Source organism: Mauremys reevesii, linkage group 8 (genome assembly GCF_016161935.1).
Source record: "Mauremys reevesii isolate NIE-2019 linkage group 8, ASM1616193v1, whole genome shotgun sequence".
NCBI lineage: Eukaryota > Metazoa > Chordata > Testudines > Geoemydidae > Mauremys > Mauremys reevesii.
The window spans coordinates 74,564,929-74,584,311 of NC_052630.1; the positions used below are offsets into that span (position 1 = coordinate 74,564,929).

General features: G+C 42.4%; 1 protein-coding gene across 3 annotated transcripts in view; it reads right to left on the reverse strand.

Annotated features, from left to right (window-relative positions):
* SLC44A3 (solute carrier family 44 member 3) overlaps positions 1–19,383 on the reverse strand; it is a 189,293-nt gene that overhangs the window by 15,586 nt on the left and 154,324 nt on the right. For all 3 annotated transcript variants that reach the window (XM_039486138.1, XM_039486137.1, XM_039486139.1), the window contains 2 exons: positions 16,183–16,339; positions 12,555–12,638 (listed from right to left, as the gene is read on the reverse strand). In XM_039486138.1, the coding sequence (XP_039342072.1) occupies positions 12,555–12,638; positions 16,183–16,339 (241 nt within the window). The remainder of the gene's footprint in view (positions 1–12,554; positions 12,639–16,182; positions 16,340–19,383) is intronic.

Consider the following 19,383-nt stretch of genomic DNA (forward strand, 5'->3'; position numbering starts at 1 on the left):
TTAAGCAAGTGTTTTTTAATGATTGATTTGCCCTGAGGACTTGGGATGCATTCGCAGACAGTATAGTTACTTAGAAAAGTTTGTTAACATGTCTGGGGATTGAGCGGAAATCCTCCAGGGACATCTCGATGAAGCGCTCCTGGAGGTATTCCAGAAGCCTTTGCAGAAGGTTTCTGGGCAAGGCAGCCTTGTTCCGTCCACCATGGTAGGACACTTTACCACGCCATGCATGTAGCAAGTAATCAGGTATCATTGCATGGCAAAGCCTAGCTGCGTATGGTCCCGGTGATTGCTGGCATTCAAGAAGCATCCGTTCTTTATCTCGCTGTGTTATCCTCAGCAAAGTGATATCGTTCAGGGTAACCTGGTTGAAAAATCAGGAATTTAAGTAAGGGGACACAGAGATGGCCATTTTCCTACTGGGTTCGTGGACTGCAGCAGCTTAAAAAAAAAATCCTTTCCTGCACGTAGCCAAGCGGGGGGAGGGGAGGAGTGAAATACCAATGATCTTTTTCGCGTTTGGTCAGTGGGGATCTTCCCAGCTACCAGCCACGCAGTGGGGGGGGGGGGGGGGGGGAGAAGGGTGGTGATTAGCAGTGAGCTTGCATGGTATTAGCCATGCGTTGGGGGGAGGGGTAAATCACTGCAGAAGCCGAAAGACAGTGGCTTACCATGGCCACATGCAAGCTGAATTCTGATGCCCGGACCTGTGTCTGTGAGATCTGTAACCCCAGAGCTGCAGGCACTCAGTATTAAGATGAAAAATGCGACCTTGTAGTGAAATCACATGTGCTATGTAAGGTGAATAGTGCTGTTCACTGAGAGAGAGTATAACCATTGTTCTGTAAAATGTATCTTTTTAAATACTTCTCTCCCTCATGCAGCTGCAAATTTTTCAGGCCTCCCTACTCCATCCCAAAGGCTAGCACAGATAAGGCGGAGGAAAAAGAAGATGCGAGATGAAATGTTCTCGGATATTATGGAAGTAACACGCAAGGAAAGAGCTCATGTGAATGAGTGGAAGGAGGTGGTATCAAATTACAGGAAAGATGCCAGTGAACGTGAGGACAGGAGGGACACCCGAGATGAGAGGTGGCGGCAGGAAGATCGGCAGGAAAATCAGAGGTGGTGGCAGGAAGATCAGCGGTGGCGGGATGCAACTCTGGGGCTGCTGCGTGATCAAACTGACATGCTCCGGCGTCTGGTGGAGCTTCAGGAACGGCAGCAGGATCACAGAGTTCCGCTGCAGCCCCTGTATAACCACCCTCACCCCTCACCATGTTCCACATCCTCCTCACCCAGACGTGTAAGAACGCGTGGGGGGGGGAGGCTCCATGCACCCGCCCACTCCACCCCCGTGGACAGCCCAACCAGAAGGCTGTCATTACTGTGAAATTCTCCATCCCTCCTATCCTCCTCCCAAACCACACCCTTACTTCTCTCCCTCTTTTTATAATGAATTAATAAAGAATACATGATTTTTAAACTATAGTGACTTTATTTGCATAAGTAAGCTGTACTCGAAGGGGGAGGGGGAGTTGCTTACAGGGAATGAGTCAATCAAGGGGGGTGGGTGTTCATCAACAAACACAGCAGTCACACCGTACCCTGGCCAGTGATGAAGCTCGTTTTCAAAGCTTCTCTCATGCGCACCGCTTCCTGGTGTGCTCCTCTAATCTCCCTGGTGTCTGGCTGCGCGTAATCAGCGGCCAGATGATTTGCCTCAGCCTCCCACCCCGCCATAAAGGTCTCCCCCTTACTCTCACAGAGATTGTAGAGAACACAGCAAGCAGCAATAACATAGGGGACATTGGTTTGGCTGAGGTCAGAGCGAGTCAGTAATGTGCGCCAGCGCGCCTTTAAACGGCCAAATGCACATTCCACCACCATTCTGCACTTGCTCAGCCTGTAGTTGAACAACTCCTGACCACTGTCCAGGCTGCCTGTGTATGGCTTCATGAGCCATGGCATCAAGGGGTAGGCTGGGTCCCCCAGGATAATGACAGGCATTTCAACATCCCCAACTGTTATTTTCTGGTCTGGGAAGTAATTCCCTTGCTGCAGCCATTTAAACAGAGTAGTGCTTCTGAAGACGCGAGCATCACGAACCCTCCCTGGCCATCCCACGTGGATGTTGGTGAAACGTCCCTTGTGATCCACCAGTGCTTGCAGCACCATTGAAAAGTACCCCTTCCAGTTTACGTACTGGGTGCCCTGGTGCTCCGGTGCCAAGATAGGGATATGGGTTCCATCTATCGCCCCCCCACAGTTAGGGAATCCCAGTGCAGCAAAGCCATCCACTATGGCCTGCACGTTTCCCAGAGTCACAACCTTTCGTAGCAGCAGCTTAGTGATTGCTTTGGCTACTTGCATCACAGCAGCCCCCACAGTAGATTTTCCAACTCCAAATTGATTCCCGACTGACTGGTAGCTGTCTGGTGTTGCAAGCTTCCACAGGGCTATCGCCACTCGCTTCTCTACTGTGAGGGCTGCTCTCATCTTGGTATTATGGCGTTTCAGGGCAGGGGCAAGCAAGTCACAAAGTTCCATGAAAGTGCCCTTACGCATGCGAAAGTTTCGCAGCCACTGGGAATCGTCCCACACCTGCAACACAGTGCAGTCCCACCAGTCTGTGCTTGTTTCCTGGGCCCAAAAATCAGCGTTCAATGGATAGAATCTGCCCCATTACCATCAGGATCTCCAAAGCGCCGGGGCCCGCGGTTTGAGAGAATTCTGTGTCCACGTCCTCATCACTGTCATCGCCGCACTGCCGTATCCGCCTCCTCCTCGCCTGGGTTCGAAGGTCCTGGTTCACCATATACTGCACGAGAGTGCGCGAGGTGTTTAAAACATCCACGATTGCAGTATTGAGCTGAGCAGGGTCCATGCTTGCTGTGTTATGGCGTCTGCACAGTTCCCAAAGCAAAAAAGGCATGAAACGGTTGTCTGCTGCTTTCAGGGAGGGAGGGGTGAGGCTGTACGCAGAACCACCCGCGACAATGATTTTTGCCCCATCAGGCACTGGGAACTCAACCCAGAATTCCAAGGGGCGGGGGAGACTGCGGGAACTATGGGATAGCTACGGAATAGCTACCCACAGTGCAACGCTCCAGAAATCGACGCTAGCCTCGGACTGTGGACGCACACCACCGAATTAATGTGCTTAGTGTGGCCGCGTGCACTCGATTTTATACAATCTGTTTTACTAAACCGGTTTCTGTAAATTCGGAATAATCCCGTAGTGTAGACGTTCCCACAGATGAGTGCTTTGGGATTATGATTCACTTTCAGAGGCTGTGTTTGAACTGAGCTGGGGGGAGAAGAACATAAGACATTACTATATACCAGCTGTTTTCTAGCCTAGGACCTGATGCTTTGAGTTAGTGAACTAAAGACAGAAGAGTGGAGATACAGCAGTGCAGATAATCCTGAAAATCCACAGACAAGAGACATTTATTCAGTGAACAGGCCTTAATGGAAGGTCTAGGGAGAAGGTAAATCAGTAAGAGGTTCTTATTGCCTGAGCCACTTTGGAAATCTGCGGATGAGTGAAAGGGCAGTTATAATCTCTTTCCATTATTTAGAGATCTAGCATCCTGTTCATGTTTTGGTATATTTAATATTAATGTCATGCTCTTCTGCACATCCAAGCTACTGTTTCTATTCCACATACAGTGTTTGCAGGTTTTTACATATTGCATGTGAACAAATATATCTTTTGGATTGTACCATATAGATAAAAGGAAAGAAAGGCAAATAAGAAGCCTAAATGGATCCACACTTGAACAATATTATGTTGTAACAGATGATTAAGGGGGAATCACCAAATCCACACAGCACTGGACAGTTAAAACTACATAGTAAAATACCCTATTGTTGGCAATGGGCACATAAAATCACATAAAAATCAGGGCCCAAGTTTAAAATCTCATCTGAAAGATGGCATATCCAGCTGCACAGTGCCCGCTCACAACATAATGTGCCACTGGGTTGATACTATCTCACAGATAAGAGTGCTATAGTCTGAATCACCAACATTACTTCCTGGGACACTTGTTATTCCTCTGCAAGTTTCTCATCCAAGTACTGATCCATTCAACCCTGCTTAGCTTGCAAGATCAGAATTTGTGTCAATCGGATTACTTAATTCCTCCTCAGACAGGCAGGAGAAGAAAATATCAGTGTTGGAATGATAGGGAGAGATTTGTAATCATTTTTTAAAAATGTGATTTCTTCCCACCTATCAGAGTTCTCAATGGATTTCTTTTTAGAATTCCCAGGTAATGATGCATTTGCTAAGGGAATATTATCACTGATGAACAAGACTGTGACAAAGAACAAACACAGAATGGAAAATGTCAGTACACGCAGTAACTCTAGGATCAACTTCAATGACAACTGTTCTACATTTGAGTAACTTAAACCCCTCTTAAAAAAAATCTGAGAAGTACTAAAAGCTTTAAAAATATCAGAAAAATATACAGACAGGCCAAATTTTCAAAAATATGAGTTCCTAAAGTTAGATTCAAACCTAAGCAGGGCTGCCCGGAGTGGGGGGGGGGAGGGGCAAGTGGGACAATTTGCCCCAGGCCCCGCAGGGGCCCCCCACGAGAGTTCTTCAGGGCCCCTGGAGCGGGGTCCTTCACTCGCTCCGGGGGCCCCGGAAAACTCTCGCGAGGCCAGGGCCCCCAGAGCTTCTTCTGCTCCAGGTCTTTGGCGGCAATTTGGCGGCGGGGGGTCCCTTCCGCTGCCAAATTGCCGCCGAAGCGGGACCCGCCGCCGAAGTGCCGGGTCTTCGGCAGCAATTCGGTGGCAGGGGGCCCCTGCCGTGGGTCTTCGGGGCACTTCGGTGGCAGGTCCCAGAGTGGAAGGACCCCCCGCCGACGAATTACTGCCGAAGTGGGGACCCCTGCCACTGAAGACCCCAGGCCCCCTGAATCCTCTGGGCGGCCCTGAACCTAAGTCCAAATTCAGGAACTAGATAGGTGGCCTCATTTTCAGAAGTGCTGAACACTCAGCAACTTCTACGGATTTCAATGAGAGTAGCTGAATGTTCAGCACTCTTGAAAATCAAGCCACTTAGTTAGATACCTAAAATTGGGCTTGTATTTTTGAAAATCTTGGTCACAATTTTGCAAACTTGAAGCCTGGTTCAGATTTATTTACCTAATCACCCCCCAAAAACCTGCATACACCTTATTTTGTGGGAGGAGAGGGGGGGAAGGATTAGACAAATTGATTATCCTGCATAATACACTCATCTGTGCTTGCTCTTACTGTTTTCATACAGCTATAACTTCTATGGGTTACCTTACAAAAGGTTTATGGTTATCTTCTTTTCTAACCTTCTCCCATATGCTACGTTGCTCTGGTTTACAAAGCTGGAGCCATGGTCATCTTTGCCAAAAACATACAATTATTTAACAACAGGCGCAGTAATATAATCTTGAATTTAAAAAACCAAAACAACAACAACAAAAACCACACAAAAACAACCCTCAGGGTTTTGGTTTTTTTTTTTAAGATCTATTTTTTACTACAATGGCCAAGGAAAATAACAGGAAATCTTTTAACAAAGTAAGAACTGAAGCACAAGCCTTTGACCCAAGCAGACAGCATTACAATAATTAGGTATTCTTGTAACAAAAACATAAATAATATACAACAGCAGCTGGAGAAAGCAAATGCTTTTATATTGGCTATCATCTTCGAAGGGCAGGAAGCCAAGGTGAAGGGTGACAATAACATGCTTGGAGTCCAACTAACTACAAGGCTCTTAACCAAGTCAGTGACCATGAGATCTAACCCAGAATGTGAGCCGAGAAAGTTCGTCCCACGGAACTCATGATTTTGTTGAACAAGAATTTAGTGTGGTCTGGACTAAGACATATCCCATTTCTTTCAAACCATTCAGCATTCATTTTCATTTATGCAGCCACTTTAAAATAGCAAAGTGCAGCTCTAGCAGAATCTGATTTAAGAGTCATCAAAGCTCAACTTGTACTGCCCAATGGCATCTTCAGAACTGTAGTATACAAAGTATTAAAGGGGACTGGAGTGAAACTAGAACCCTGAAGAACACCACACATAAATTTTAGGGTGAAGAAGATCTTCTTACTGTTTCCACTCTAACAGCAAAGGATGTCAGAGCCACCACAGATGATGAAGGGACATTGTAAAAATACAAGAAATAAGTATAGACAAGAATGGAGATGGAGTTAGGGGAAATGTGGAAAAAGGGACCAGGAAGAAAAGAGTAGAAGTCAAGTATTTGAAAACTGGCAGTATGTAGATGATCAATCATTTCCAATACACACACCTTGGAAAATAACAGTTAAAAAAGCTGTCTTTCTAAGAAAGGGAATACTGTATTTTGTGGATGCTCCATTTTGGTTTATATTCCAGATAAAGTAATACTGAAAATCAGAAAAGACCAGTAAGAGAGTTTTTTCTGTTAGTGAAAGCTTCCTGGGTGGACAGTTATTTATCCATCTAGATTGTATTATAAACTCTTCAGGGCAAGCACCATGTATTTTACTGTTTGTCTAGTGCCCAACACAATTAGTTCCCTATACTGAATGAATAAGGCCTCTAGGTACTGTTTGTCCTACAAACACAATAATAAACAATAAGCCACACAGCGTCCATAAGCCATCAGGAACTGGACATCATCTTCAATTAGGCTTCTTGCATCCTCTAGATCCTCCATTTGGGCCCTCTACATCTCAATAGCCTGTCACCTGACTCATAAAACCCTCTGGCTTTCTAACCCTTGAAGATGGGGAAGGCCCACTGTAGTTTTTCCTAACAAGATCTTTCTAAATCAGGGTTCTCAAACTTGGGGTTGGTACCCCCCAGGAGGTGGCAAGATTATTACTTGGGGGGTTGTGAGCTGTTAGCCTCCACTCCAAATTCCACTTTGCCTCCAGCATTTATAATGGTGTTAAATATATTAAAAAGTGTTTTTATTTATAAGGGGGGGGTCACACTCAGAGGCTTGCTATGTGAAAAGGGTCACCAGTACAAAAGTTTGAGAACCATTGTTCTAAATTATCAGATCTGCTACACCATCCTTTACACCCAGCTACTTATAGCGGTTTGCAATCTCCCTGTTGCTTTGCCACAGGCACCTCTGGATATGCTTGTGAAACAAAACCCACAAAACTCCTCAAATATAGTTGGAGAAATGCTGCCAGCCAACACCTATCTTCAGTTTGTCTACACAACTTTGTTTTTAAAACTCAAGTTAATTGATTGCCAGTTGACTGGGGTTACATACTAGTCTGGACACCTCACAAATATTTGTGGTGCATCCAGACTCACATGGACAAATGTGTTAGCTAACTCAAGTTAATCAGCAATCAATTAATTTGAACTCATAGACTCACAGACTTTAAGGTCAGAAGGGACCGTTATGATCATCTAGTCTGACCTCCTGCACAACACAGGCCACAGAATCTCACCCACCCACTCCTGTAACAAACCCTAACCTATGTCTGAGTTATTGAAGTCCTCAAATCGTTGTTTAAAGACCTCAAGGTGCAGAGAATCCTCCAGCAAGTGACCCGTGCCCCAGGCTGCAGAGGAAGGCAAAAACCCTCCAGGGCCTCTGCCCTGGAAGAAAATTCCTTCCCGATCCCAAATATGGTGATCAGTTAAACCCTGAGCATGTGGGCAAGACTCATCAGCCAGCACTCAGGAAAGAATTCTCTGTAGTAACTTAGATCCCACCCCATCTAAGATCCCATCACAGACCACTGGGCATATTTATCTGCTAATAATCAAAGATCAATTAATTGCCAAAATTGGGCTATCACATCATACCATCCCCTCCATAAACTTATCAATCTTAGTCTAGAAGCCAGATGTCTTTTGCCCCCACTACTCCCATTGGAAGGCTGTTCCAGAACTTCACTCCTCTAATGGTTAGAAACCTTCGTCTAATTTCAAGTCTAAACTTCCCAATGTCCAGTTTATATCCATTTGTTCTTGTGTCCACATTGGTACTAAACTTAAATAATTCCTCTCCCTCCCTAATATTTTTCCCTCTGATATATTTATAAAGAGCAATCATATCTCTCCTCAGCCTTCTTTTGGTTAGGCTAAACAAGCCAAGCTCTTTGAGCCTCCTTTCATAAGATAGGTTCTCCATTCCTCTGATCATCCTAGTAGCCATTCTCTGTACCTGTTCCAGTTTGAATTCATCCTTCTTAAACATGGGAGACCAGAACTGCACACAGTATTCCAGATGAGGCATCATCAGTGCCTGGTAAAACAGTACTAACACCTCCTTATCTTTACTGGAAATATCTCGCCTAATGCATCCCAAGACTGCATTAGCTTTTTTCACGGCCATATCACATTGGCAGCTCATAGTCATCCTGTGATCAGCCAATACTCCGAGGTCCTTCTCCTCCTCTGTTACTTCCAACTGAGGTGTCCCCTATTTATGACCAAAATTCTTGTTATTAATCCCTAAATGCATGACCTTGCAGTTTTCACTATTAAAATTTAATCTTATTACTATTACTCCAGTTTACAAGGTCATCGAGATCTTCCTGTATGATATCCCGGTCCTTCTCTGTATAAGCAATACCTCCCAGCTTTGTGTTATCCGCAAACTTCATTAGCACATTCCCACTTTTTGTGCCAAGGTCAGTAATAAAAAGATTAAATAAGATTGGTTCAAAAACTGATCCCTGAGGAACTCCACTAGTAACTTCCTTCCAGCCTGACAGTTCACCTTTCAGTATGACCCATTTAACCAGTCCCTTGTCCACCTTTCAGTTTTTCATATTGATACCGATCTTTTCCAATTTAGCTAATAATTCCCCATGTGGAACCGTATCAAATGCCTTACTGAAATTGAGGTAAATTAGATCCACTGTTTCCTTTGTCTAAAAAATCTGTTACCTTCTCAAAGGAGATGATCAGGTTGGTTTGGCATGATCTACCTTTTGTAAAACCATGTTGTATTTTATCCCAATTACCATTGACCTCAATGTCCTTAACTACTTTCCCCTTCAAAATTTTTTCCAAGACCTTACATACTACAGATGTCAAACTAACAGGCCTATAGTTACTCAGATCACTTTTTTCCTTTCTTAAAAATAGGAACTATGTTAGCAATTCTCTAGTTGTACAGTACAACCCCTGAGTCTACTGATTCATTAAAAATTCTTGCTAATGGGCTTGCAATTTCATGTGCCAGTTCCTTTAATATTCTTGGATGAAGATTATCTGGGCCCTCCGATTTTGTCCCATTAAGCTGTTCGAGTTTGGCTTCCACCTCGGATGTGGTAATATCTACCTCCATATCCTCATTCCCATTTGTCATCCTACCATTATCCCTAAGCTCCTCATTAAAAGACTGAGGCAAAGTATTTGTTTAGATATTGGGCCATGCCCAGATTATCCTTAACCTCCATTCCATCCTCAGGGTTTGGCGGTCCCACTTCTTCTTTCTTTGTTTTCTTCTTATTTATATGGCTATAGAACCTTTTACTATTGGTTTTAATTCCCTTTGCAAGGTTCAACTCTACATGGCTTTTGGCCTCTCTCACTGTATCCCTACATGTTCTGACCTCAATAAGGTAGCTTTCCTTGCTAATCCCTCCTATCTTCCACTCCTTGTAGGCTTTCTGCTTTTTCTTAACCACCTCTTTGAGATGCTTGCTCATCCAGCTTGGTCTACAACTCCTGCCTATGAATTTTTTCCCCTTTCTTGGGATGCAGGCTTCTGATAGTTTCTGCAACTTTGACTTGAAGTAATTCCAGGCCTCCTCTGCCTTCAGTCCAATCTACTTCCCTAACTAATTTCCTTAATTCTTTAAAGTTAGCCCTTTTGAAATAAAAAACCCTAGTCCCAGATCTATTTTTGTTTATCCTTCCATCTAGTTTGAACTAAATTAGCTCATGATCACTTGAATCAAGGCTGTCCCCTACAACCATTTCTTCTATGAGGTCCTCACTACTCACCAAAACCAAATCTAAAATGGCATCCCCTCTTGTTGGTTCTTCAACTATTTGGTGAAGGAATCCATCAGCTATTGCATCCAGGAAAATCTGAGCCCTATTATTATTACTAGCACTTGTCCTCCAGTCTATATCTGGGAAGTTAAAGTCTCCCATGATCACACAATTCCCATTAGTGTTTACTTCATTAAAAACATTAAAGAGGTCTCTATCCATATCCAAATCGGATCCCGGCGGTCTGTAGCACACCCCAAGCACTATCTCAGGGGAGGCTCTAGTAGCTTTCTTCCCCAATGTGATTTTTGCCCAGATAGACTCTGTCTTATCCATTCCATCACTTCTTATTTCTTTACAGTCTACCTCATTGATATACAATGCTATTCTACCACCTTTGCCTTTATTTCTGTCTTTCCTAAACAGCACATAGCCTTCAATACCAGTCCTCCAGTCATGACTACTATTTCACCATGTTTCTGTTATCCCTATAATATTTGGTTTCACTTCCTGCACCAGTAGCTCTAGTTCCTCCATTTTGTTACCTAGGCTCCTCTTACATTAGTGTACAAACATCTTAATTTTTGCCGTTTGGCTTCACTGACATTCTTTACCCGGTTAGGCACAGACATTCTACCACCAGTATCGCCTATTAGACTGGTATCTACACTACCCTTCCTCCTTATGTCCATTCTCATACCCACGGCTGTACCCTTTCTTACTTTGTTTTCTTCCCTCTCAATGTTAAATTCTGGCATGGAGATTATCTGGACATCTCCCAACCATCTCCCCCAGATTCCTAGTTTAAAGCTCTCTTAATCAATTGTGCCAGCCTCCATCCTAGAAATCTATTTCCCTCCTTACTCAGGTGAAGTCCATCCTGAGAGAACAGTCCTCTGTCCATGAATGCTTCCCAGTGGCCATACATCCCAAAGCCCTCCTTATAGCATCACTGCCTGAGCCATCTGTTGATCGCCATAATCTTGTCACACCTTTTTTGCCCTTCTCTAGGAACAGGCAGAATCCCACTGAAGATCACCTGAGCCTTGATCTCCTTAAGCGTCTTCCCCAGCCGGGCATGGTCTCCCTTAATACATTCCAGCGAGAATCTAGCCGTATCATTTGTTCCCACATGAAGGACAATCAGTGGATTCTTTCCCACTCCCATTAGGATCCTTTTCAGCCTCAGGTCCACATCCCGTATCTTAGCACCCGGCAGAGAGCACACCCTTCTGTTCTCTGGATCAGCTCTAGTTACTGGCCTGTCTATTCTTTTCAGTAAGGAGTCCCCAGTCACATAGACCTGCCTTTTCCTGGTGATGGTGCGATTCTCCGGTCTATCCCCTGTTCCCTCTGGCTGCAAGTCCTCTCGATTGCTATTGTCCTCTGCAACCCATCCCGTATCTCCTGGAGCTAATATTTGGTGTTATTTCCATTGACTCTTCCCCTCTTCATATAGGACTAGTTGCTCTTCTCTTCTTCCTTGCCCTCTCACCTTCAGCGACCACCTGCTGTGCCCCTTTTTCATTTTCCAACTCCGCAAACCTGTTCCTGAGCTCTATTTCTCCTTCACTAGCCCGTCTTTTCCCCTGCCTGGTTCTCTTAGTCACATGCTTACACCATCCACTTTCCTCACCCAGCAGTCTCCCCTCAGAGTTCTTTGGTCCTGCTTACATCTGCAAGTCTGAGCTTTTCCCTTCAGCCTCCTCATGTCTTTGCTCCATCATCTGCTCAAACCCCCATCTAAACTCAACCATCAGCTCTATCAGGCGGCACTTCATGCAGATGAAACTCTTATCAGGTACCCCCTCCAGTATCATGTACATGCCGCAGCTTCCACATCCAGTCATCTTCATTGTGTCTTCCACTGCTGCCTCTGTATTGGTCATAGACTTCCCACCTAAAACCTGTTAGTCCAGGAAACAGAAACCAAACCACCACCACCCACAGCAAAACAAACCCCCAACGGGCACCAGAACACCGGCAGGACACCACCCACTCCCTTCACTAGCCTATCTATTCCTCTGCCTAGCTCTCTTAGTCTCCTCCGCAAACTCCCCTTGCAAACTCCCACTGAAACTCCCCTGTTTACAGCTCTGTTTGCTGGCTCCTGTGCCTCTGCAGCTGTCTAAAACAGTCTTATCACTCATCTGGCATGTCTACATTAATCTTCTTGATGTTACACACCAAGATTGTGCCTGTGTTTGACAGGGTTCTCCCATACTGTAGACAATATTTTATAACATTTAAACTAATATAGCTAGACACAATGTGGACAAAGTCTCAGTCTGAAATGAACTCTAGGACATAGAGTACAATTCATTTATAGTATCAGAGGGGTAGCCGTGTTAGTCTGGTTCTGTAGAAGCAGCAAAGAATCCTGTGGCACCTTATAGACTAACAGATGTTTTGCAGCATGAGCTTTCGTGGGTGAATACCCACTTCTTCGGATGCAAGCAGTGGAAATTTCCAGGGGCAGGTGTGTATATATAAGCAAGCCAATTCATTTATATACAGCCTTCACTGTACTGAATAACTTTACTTGTAGATTACTTTAGATATGCACTTGATATAATGTATTGTACCTGGTTAAAGTATCTTAGGCACCTTTCTAGACACCAAAAGCAGCAGAAACAGCATTTGAACATGCATCTTGCACATGCACTCTCCTGCAAGGAAATGAAGTAACTAGTTAGCGCGGACAGATTTTATATAAAACTGACATTTTACACCAACTTGCTTAACAGGACACTGCAGTTCTTCTCACAAAGTATTCATTTAAACAGCAGAGATTTCCTTCCTGCTTACAGGAAATGATTTTAATTCAGATCCTACAGTATTAATGATTGACGATCTGAACTTTTTTTTCCTTTGGATGGAAGATTTTACTCTGGAAGGAAAATAACTGACGTAAGCAGCTTTGGTCTGCTAACAGCTGCATGTAGCACAAAGCATGCAGGCAAATAAGTAACCGTCAGTGTACTGATCGATGACCAACAGAGAGTCTATTTACAAATTAAATATATTTTTTTTACTGTATATAGAGTATTTATTTTCTTTGTAATTTATACAAATGTTAGCTTTATTTTTGGGCTGTTTTTCAAGTGTCTGAAATAACTGGAACCCTGACAGAAATAAAAAGAATAGAGAGATTTATACAAATGTGTGCATGCACACACAGGAAATGTCTACACAGCAGCTGGGAGCATGCTTCCTAGCATGAATAGACAGACATGCTAGCTCTGCTTAAGTTAGTGTGTTAAAAATAGCAGCATGGCTATGGCAGCACTAGCAGTAGCTCAGGCTACCCACAAAAGTACAAACCTGTCTAAACCCCTGGGTACGTACTCAAATGGCTAGCGTCAGCCGCTGCCCAATGCCACAGTGCTATTTTTAGTATGCTATCTCAAGTGGAGCTAGCACATGTCTTGTCTATCTGTGCTGGGAAGCACACTCCCAGTGGCTGCTATGTTGACATACCCACGAAGTACTTTAATTTTATTAGGAAAGGTAAAAACGAGAGGCTTAAATTCTCAAGGAGATCACTCCTTTCAGGAAACAGTGTGAAGTTCTTACAAAGGCTTTGATGAATATTAACTTTATATTAAACATAAAACAAAACAGGGAAAAACATCTAACATTACCTCAAAAACCAAAGTTGTTAATCCTACAGAGTATTTTAAAATATAATCATGAAATCCTACATCTTGAGTGCCATTGTGGCATGGCCATTTTCCCCAGATGGTATTTAAAAGCAAATTCCATGTGGTGATATTTGATCAAAAGTCTTTTTTATCCTCTATCTTCAGGGCTCAGAAAGGTGTTTTTTTGTTCGTTTGTTTTTTAAAGTAAAGCTCTTAGAATGGCTGTGTGAAATCTTCAGGTCACATGCATAGCTGTGGAGTTGTATGGAAGCAGTGAAGGTGAGAATTTTTTAGTCTGGAGTTTAATATCCATGCAAATTTTCCAGCATTCAATATTTATTTTTTTTAAGTGTCACCAAAGAATAATACTCCGAGCCAAGATGAACGGCAATACTTTGCCATGTCTCGCTGGAGAGCTGTGTTTATTATAAAAGCAGCATGCTAATTTCCTCACAATGGACAATATTCATCTCCTTCCACATTAAAACCCAGAGGAGGAGACTCTGCCGGTTGCGATTCCTCTTGGCAATTCTGTCAGGAGGAAGGGAGGGGGCTGCCTGGTGGAAAATGCCTGGATGTCCTTCTACAAACCCACAAAACTCCAGGGACACCTGTGCAGATGCTCTGGCCTCTAGCAGTACCCTCCCCTCTCCCAGACAGCATGGCTGCAGTGGAGCAAAGGTTCCCCTGTCTCCAGAGGGAACAGGGACATCTATGGAAAAGGTAACAGTCTAGTTAAGTCCTGTGAGACCACAGGAGGGATGATTTGCATCCCTTCCAGTCTGCCCACTCCCCAACTACTGCCACCTTGTTGGCCTCTGTACTTTGTGGAAAGGAGTCTGCAGGGTCCAGGGATATGGTGGATTGTACTCTGGCATGCCAGAACAGAGTGGTATCACTGTGTGGAGGGTCTTCCTCCATGGATTTGGGGAGGAACAGTCTGGCCCATTGTTAGCAGGTGCCCTGCAGCCTGTTTAGGAGCTGCATTGCCTAACTTCAGAGGAAGTCCTGTCAAGTCCTCCTCAGCTGGAAGGCTGTATGCTGGCTATGGAAGGTAGAAAAGAAGAAGAGGACATGGAGGATACACCTAGGGATACAAATAAACCCTCTTTGCTAGACAATATTGGCTCATTCAACATTTATCCAGAATTTCCAGCAACTAACACATCTGCTTCAGATGTACAACAAAAGCAGACGACCATAAAGTTTCTGGGTAGTTTAATCTTGTCATTAATCTGTAATATCCCCATTTGTTCTTATGCATTATTTGTGACTTTTACACAGACTCCAGTGAATGGTCTTGTATGCTTGTGGTTTTATGAACTCCTTCACAAGTGGAAAATAAAACGTATATTCTTCCTAGTAACAAAACCCTTCTTATCCATCATGTCATATCTACTGGCAAAAGGCAAGCCTCAAGGTGTTTAACTGAACCAAACACCCAAGGTTTAAGAACAAAATTTTCCACAAATGGGTGCCTAAAGTTAAGCAACTACATCCAAGTTTAAGCACCTAAAAAGAGTAACTTGATTTTCAGAGGTGCTGAGCACCCACAGCTCCTATTGACTTCAGAGACTGTTCTGAGTGCTCAGCACTTCTGAACATCAAGTCCCTCTTATTCAGGCACTTATAGAGTGCCTGCAAGTGGATTCCTGCACTCATAAGGAGCCCCAGTGATGTCAGTGGAGTGCCACACAGACCCACTACTGCTACTAATTTATTACAAACTGCGGATTAAGAAATAGAGCTTGAAATCTCATGAGAACAAGCCGCTCCCATGAGATTTCCAGAAATAACCACAATTTGCATTCCTGTGTTACTATGGTACTTCTGTTTCCAGCAGAAGCACAGACATGCAGAGGTGCATGAAAATTAAAAAGACAAACAACAAAAACACTTAACCATACTTCTTTATGCTTTAAAAGATATGCTGAAATTCTGGACAAGAATGTGGGCTATTCTTTGTATACACACCTCTACCTCGATATAACGCTGTCCTCAGGAGCCAAAAAAATCTTACTGCATTATAGGCGAAACCACATCAAACTTGATTTGATCTGCCGGAGTGAGCAGCCCCGCCCCACCAGGGCACTGCTTTACCGCGTTATATCTGAATTCATGTTATATCGGATCGTGTTATATTAGGGTAGAGGTGTACTCTTGAGTCTCCCATCACAAGGCAGATGAAATCACCTAGAGAGGAGAGCTTTCATGCTGAAAATAAGCCATTCTTAGTAAGTTGGATTTTTTTAAAAAATGATTATGATGTGAGAGTTTTAAAAAATCCTTCTGCCAACTCTAAATTGTTCCTTACTCCTCATATAAGATTTTACATTAAAAAAGTAAAAATAAATCACCTTTGATTTTCTTATTTGAAGTTAAAAAAATCGGATCTGAGGCAGAAAGGAGTAGATACGGAGAAGAAACTATTTCATGACGAAATCAAAACAACACACACTACAGATCACATTTCTATTTCTTACACAGAGGTTAGTTTTTCAGTACATTTCTTTCCTGAACTTCACCCCTTAACCACTGTACTATTGTGTTACACAAGTACGGTACCCACCTTTTCTTTTAGTGCATCATAAAGGTACATAAGAATAATTCTTGGAATTCTCACTATTGTGATTAAAAACGACCCTTTTACAACTGTTCCTTGATGATAGCAAAAAAGAACTGATATTGAAGACAGGATCAGGTGTCGTGGCAAGCTACTCTTATTTCTAGGGGGGGAAAACAAACAGTATTTTAAAATGTTATAGAAACAGAAAATACAGCTAATTCTACTGCTGTTTAAACAATTAATATATTTTATTGTTTCAGTTTCTTGTAACTGAAGTATTACTGGGAGTGCATATCTAGTGGAATCCCATGGAGGTCACTCCTGAATCCAGTGCTATTGAATATTTTCATTAAATGACTTAGATAATGGAGTAGAGGGTATGCGTATAAAGTTTGCAGATGACACCAAGGTGGATGGGATTGAAAGCATGTTGGAGGACAGGCTCAGAAATCAAAAACAACCTTGGCAAATTGGAGAATTGCTCTGAAATCAACAAGATGAAATTCAATAAAGATAAGTGAAAAGTATTACCTCTTAGGAAGGAAAAATCAAATGCACAAATACAAAATGGGGAATAACTGGCTACATTGTAGTAGTGCTGAAAAGGATCCGGGAGTTATCATGAATCACCAATTGAATATGAGTCAACGATGTGATGCGGAGAAAGCTAATATCATTCTGGGGTGTATTAACAGAAGTGTTGTATAAAAGTCACGTGAGATAATTGTCTTGCTCTCCTCAGCACTGGTGAGGCCTGAGCTGAAGAACTGTGTTCAATTTTGAGTGCCATGCTTCAGGAAAGATGTGAACAAATTCCAGAGAGTCAGAGGAGAGTAAGAAAAATTACAAAATATTTAGAAAATGTGACCTATGAGGAAATGTTAAAAATCTGGGCATGTTCAGTCTTGAGAAAAGACGACAAGAGTCTTCAAATATGTTAACAGCTGTTATAAAGAGGATGAGATCAATTGTTCTCCATGTCCACTGAAGGTAACACAAGTAATGGGCTTAATCTGCATCAAGGGAGATTTAGGTTAGATATTAGGGAAAATTTTCTAATTACACCTCTACCCCGATATAACGCTGTCCTTGGGAGCCAAAAAATCTTACCGCGTTATAGGTGAAACCGTGTTATATTGAACTTGCTTTGATCCACCAGAGTGTGCAGCCCCACCCCCCCGGAGCACGGCTTTACCACATTATATCCAAATTCTTGTTATATCAGGTGGTGTTATATCGAGGTAGCGGTGTATAAGGATAGTCAAGATCTGGAATAGGCTCCCAAAGGGGTTGTGGAATCCCCATCATTGTAGGTTTTTAAGAACGGGTTGGACAAACACCTGTCAGGGACAGTCTAGGTTTACTTGGTCCTGATTCAGCGTAGGGGACTGGACTTGATGACCTCTCAATGTCCCTTCCAGCCCTATATATCTATGATTCTATGACCAATCCAGACTTTTATTGACTCCAGTTGGGAGCTGGATCAAGCCTTAAGTCCAGATGAAGGAAAACAAGTTTAAATCTTTTACTGGGTTAATTAAGTACAAAGGCAATGACTATTTTCATGCATTCAGTAACAGACATCACAACAGGAAAACTGGTGGGGGCGGGAGGGGAAATGTTCCAAGTAAACAAACAATGTATGAGAATTATACTTCCTTTGAATGCCTCTATCTTGCTTCTGTCATCTTTCTAGCCCCACTGCACTCCTTAATTGATGATATTACAATAGGAGATCAGTTTGCAGGACTGGATCCACTTGCTCTGAATCAGTGGTCAAACTAAAATAAACAGTCTGGCAAGATCTTACATGCAAAACAAAGATTTACTCTCTGATGTCACTGTAATGATTGGGGCAAATTTTGCTCTCAATGTTGCTGATTTAACTCCAGAGGTTTATTTCAACAGGTTTAGTTCACATTTATATTCAGGTTTATTTCAAGTGAGAGCAGAATTTGGTCTAACGTGTTTAAAATATTATCTGGCCTACTCATAACTGAAAATACATTATTCTACTGCATTTTAGCTGTGATGTTTTGAGGCAATAACATAAATGTTCTAAAATCTAAGTATACACATGAAAATTAACTTCATGTTTTGTCTTATAAGTGATGTCAGAATACCACATGAAGGGGTTTTTTTGTTTGCATTGTAAAGATCACTTTAATATGAATCAGATACAAGAAATGGCATGACACAGCTCTCAAGAATTTATACTTAACGCTCCAAAACCAGGAAATGAACTAAAAATAAAATAAAAGACTGAAATCAGTCTTCTCAGCACAATAGATCCCCCAAAAAACATTTTGGGGTCTTCAAATACACTGATTACTATTCACTTTAGTTACATTAGCATAAAAAAGCAAGGAGACCCTTTTATTAGCAAACCCTAAATAATAGGCTCAATGCTGAAATATTTACTCAAGCAAAAATACACTGAATATGGAATTAAGAAAGAAAGACTCAGACCCCAAATCATAACTAAAATGTTCACTCTTCATAGGGAGCTTTTGAAGGATTCATTTATTGCTTTTAAAATGAAGAGTTTACGGAAAAAACAGAGCATAAAAAGGGTTTGTGTGTATGTGTGTGAGAGACAGAGCAGCTGGGTGGGATTTGAAAAGGAAGGTCTGCAAACACATTTTTATTAAATCTTCACCACAGCAGGGATTTACACAACTAAGTCAAGATAGGTATCACAGTGCTCCAATAATCCTGAGTATATCACTGCAGTCCTTTCATAGCAATAACTACTTTGCAGCAATAAAGTCATATTTATATATGCCTATGTACCACATTATTTTAAATAGGAAATTCCAGTAAAGCAGTTGCTAGTATGCAGCAGTTTTGATCTTATGGCCAGGGGAACAGCTTGAGGGATGGTGATTTTTTTATGTAGAGTGAGTACTTTGATAGACTTTCTTAAAAACATCATTTTTAGATGTCAGAAATACATATGTATTGATAAACTTTAACAATTTCACCCCTGTACTACTGCTCTTTTCTATTCATGATAGCTTACATTCAGACCTGGGAAAATTAAAGATTAAAGAACAGCAAGTTAAAATATTAACCAAGTTTAGAAAATATAGGAAGGACAAGGTTTACAACTCTTAATAATTCACTTGCTGCTGAAGAGATAAAGTATAATTTTCCTTCTCTACTTTAACAGTACTGATTAATAAGTTACGTTTGGTTTGCATA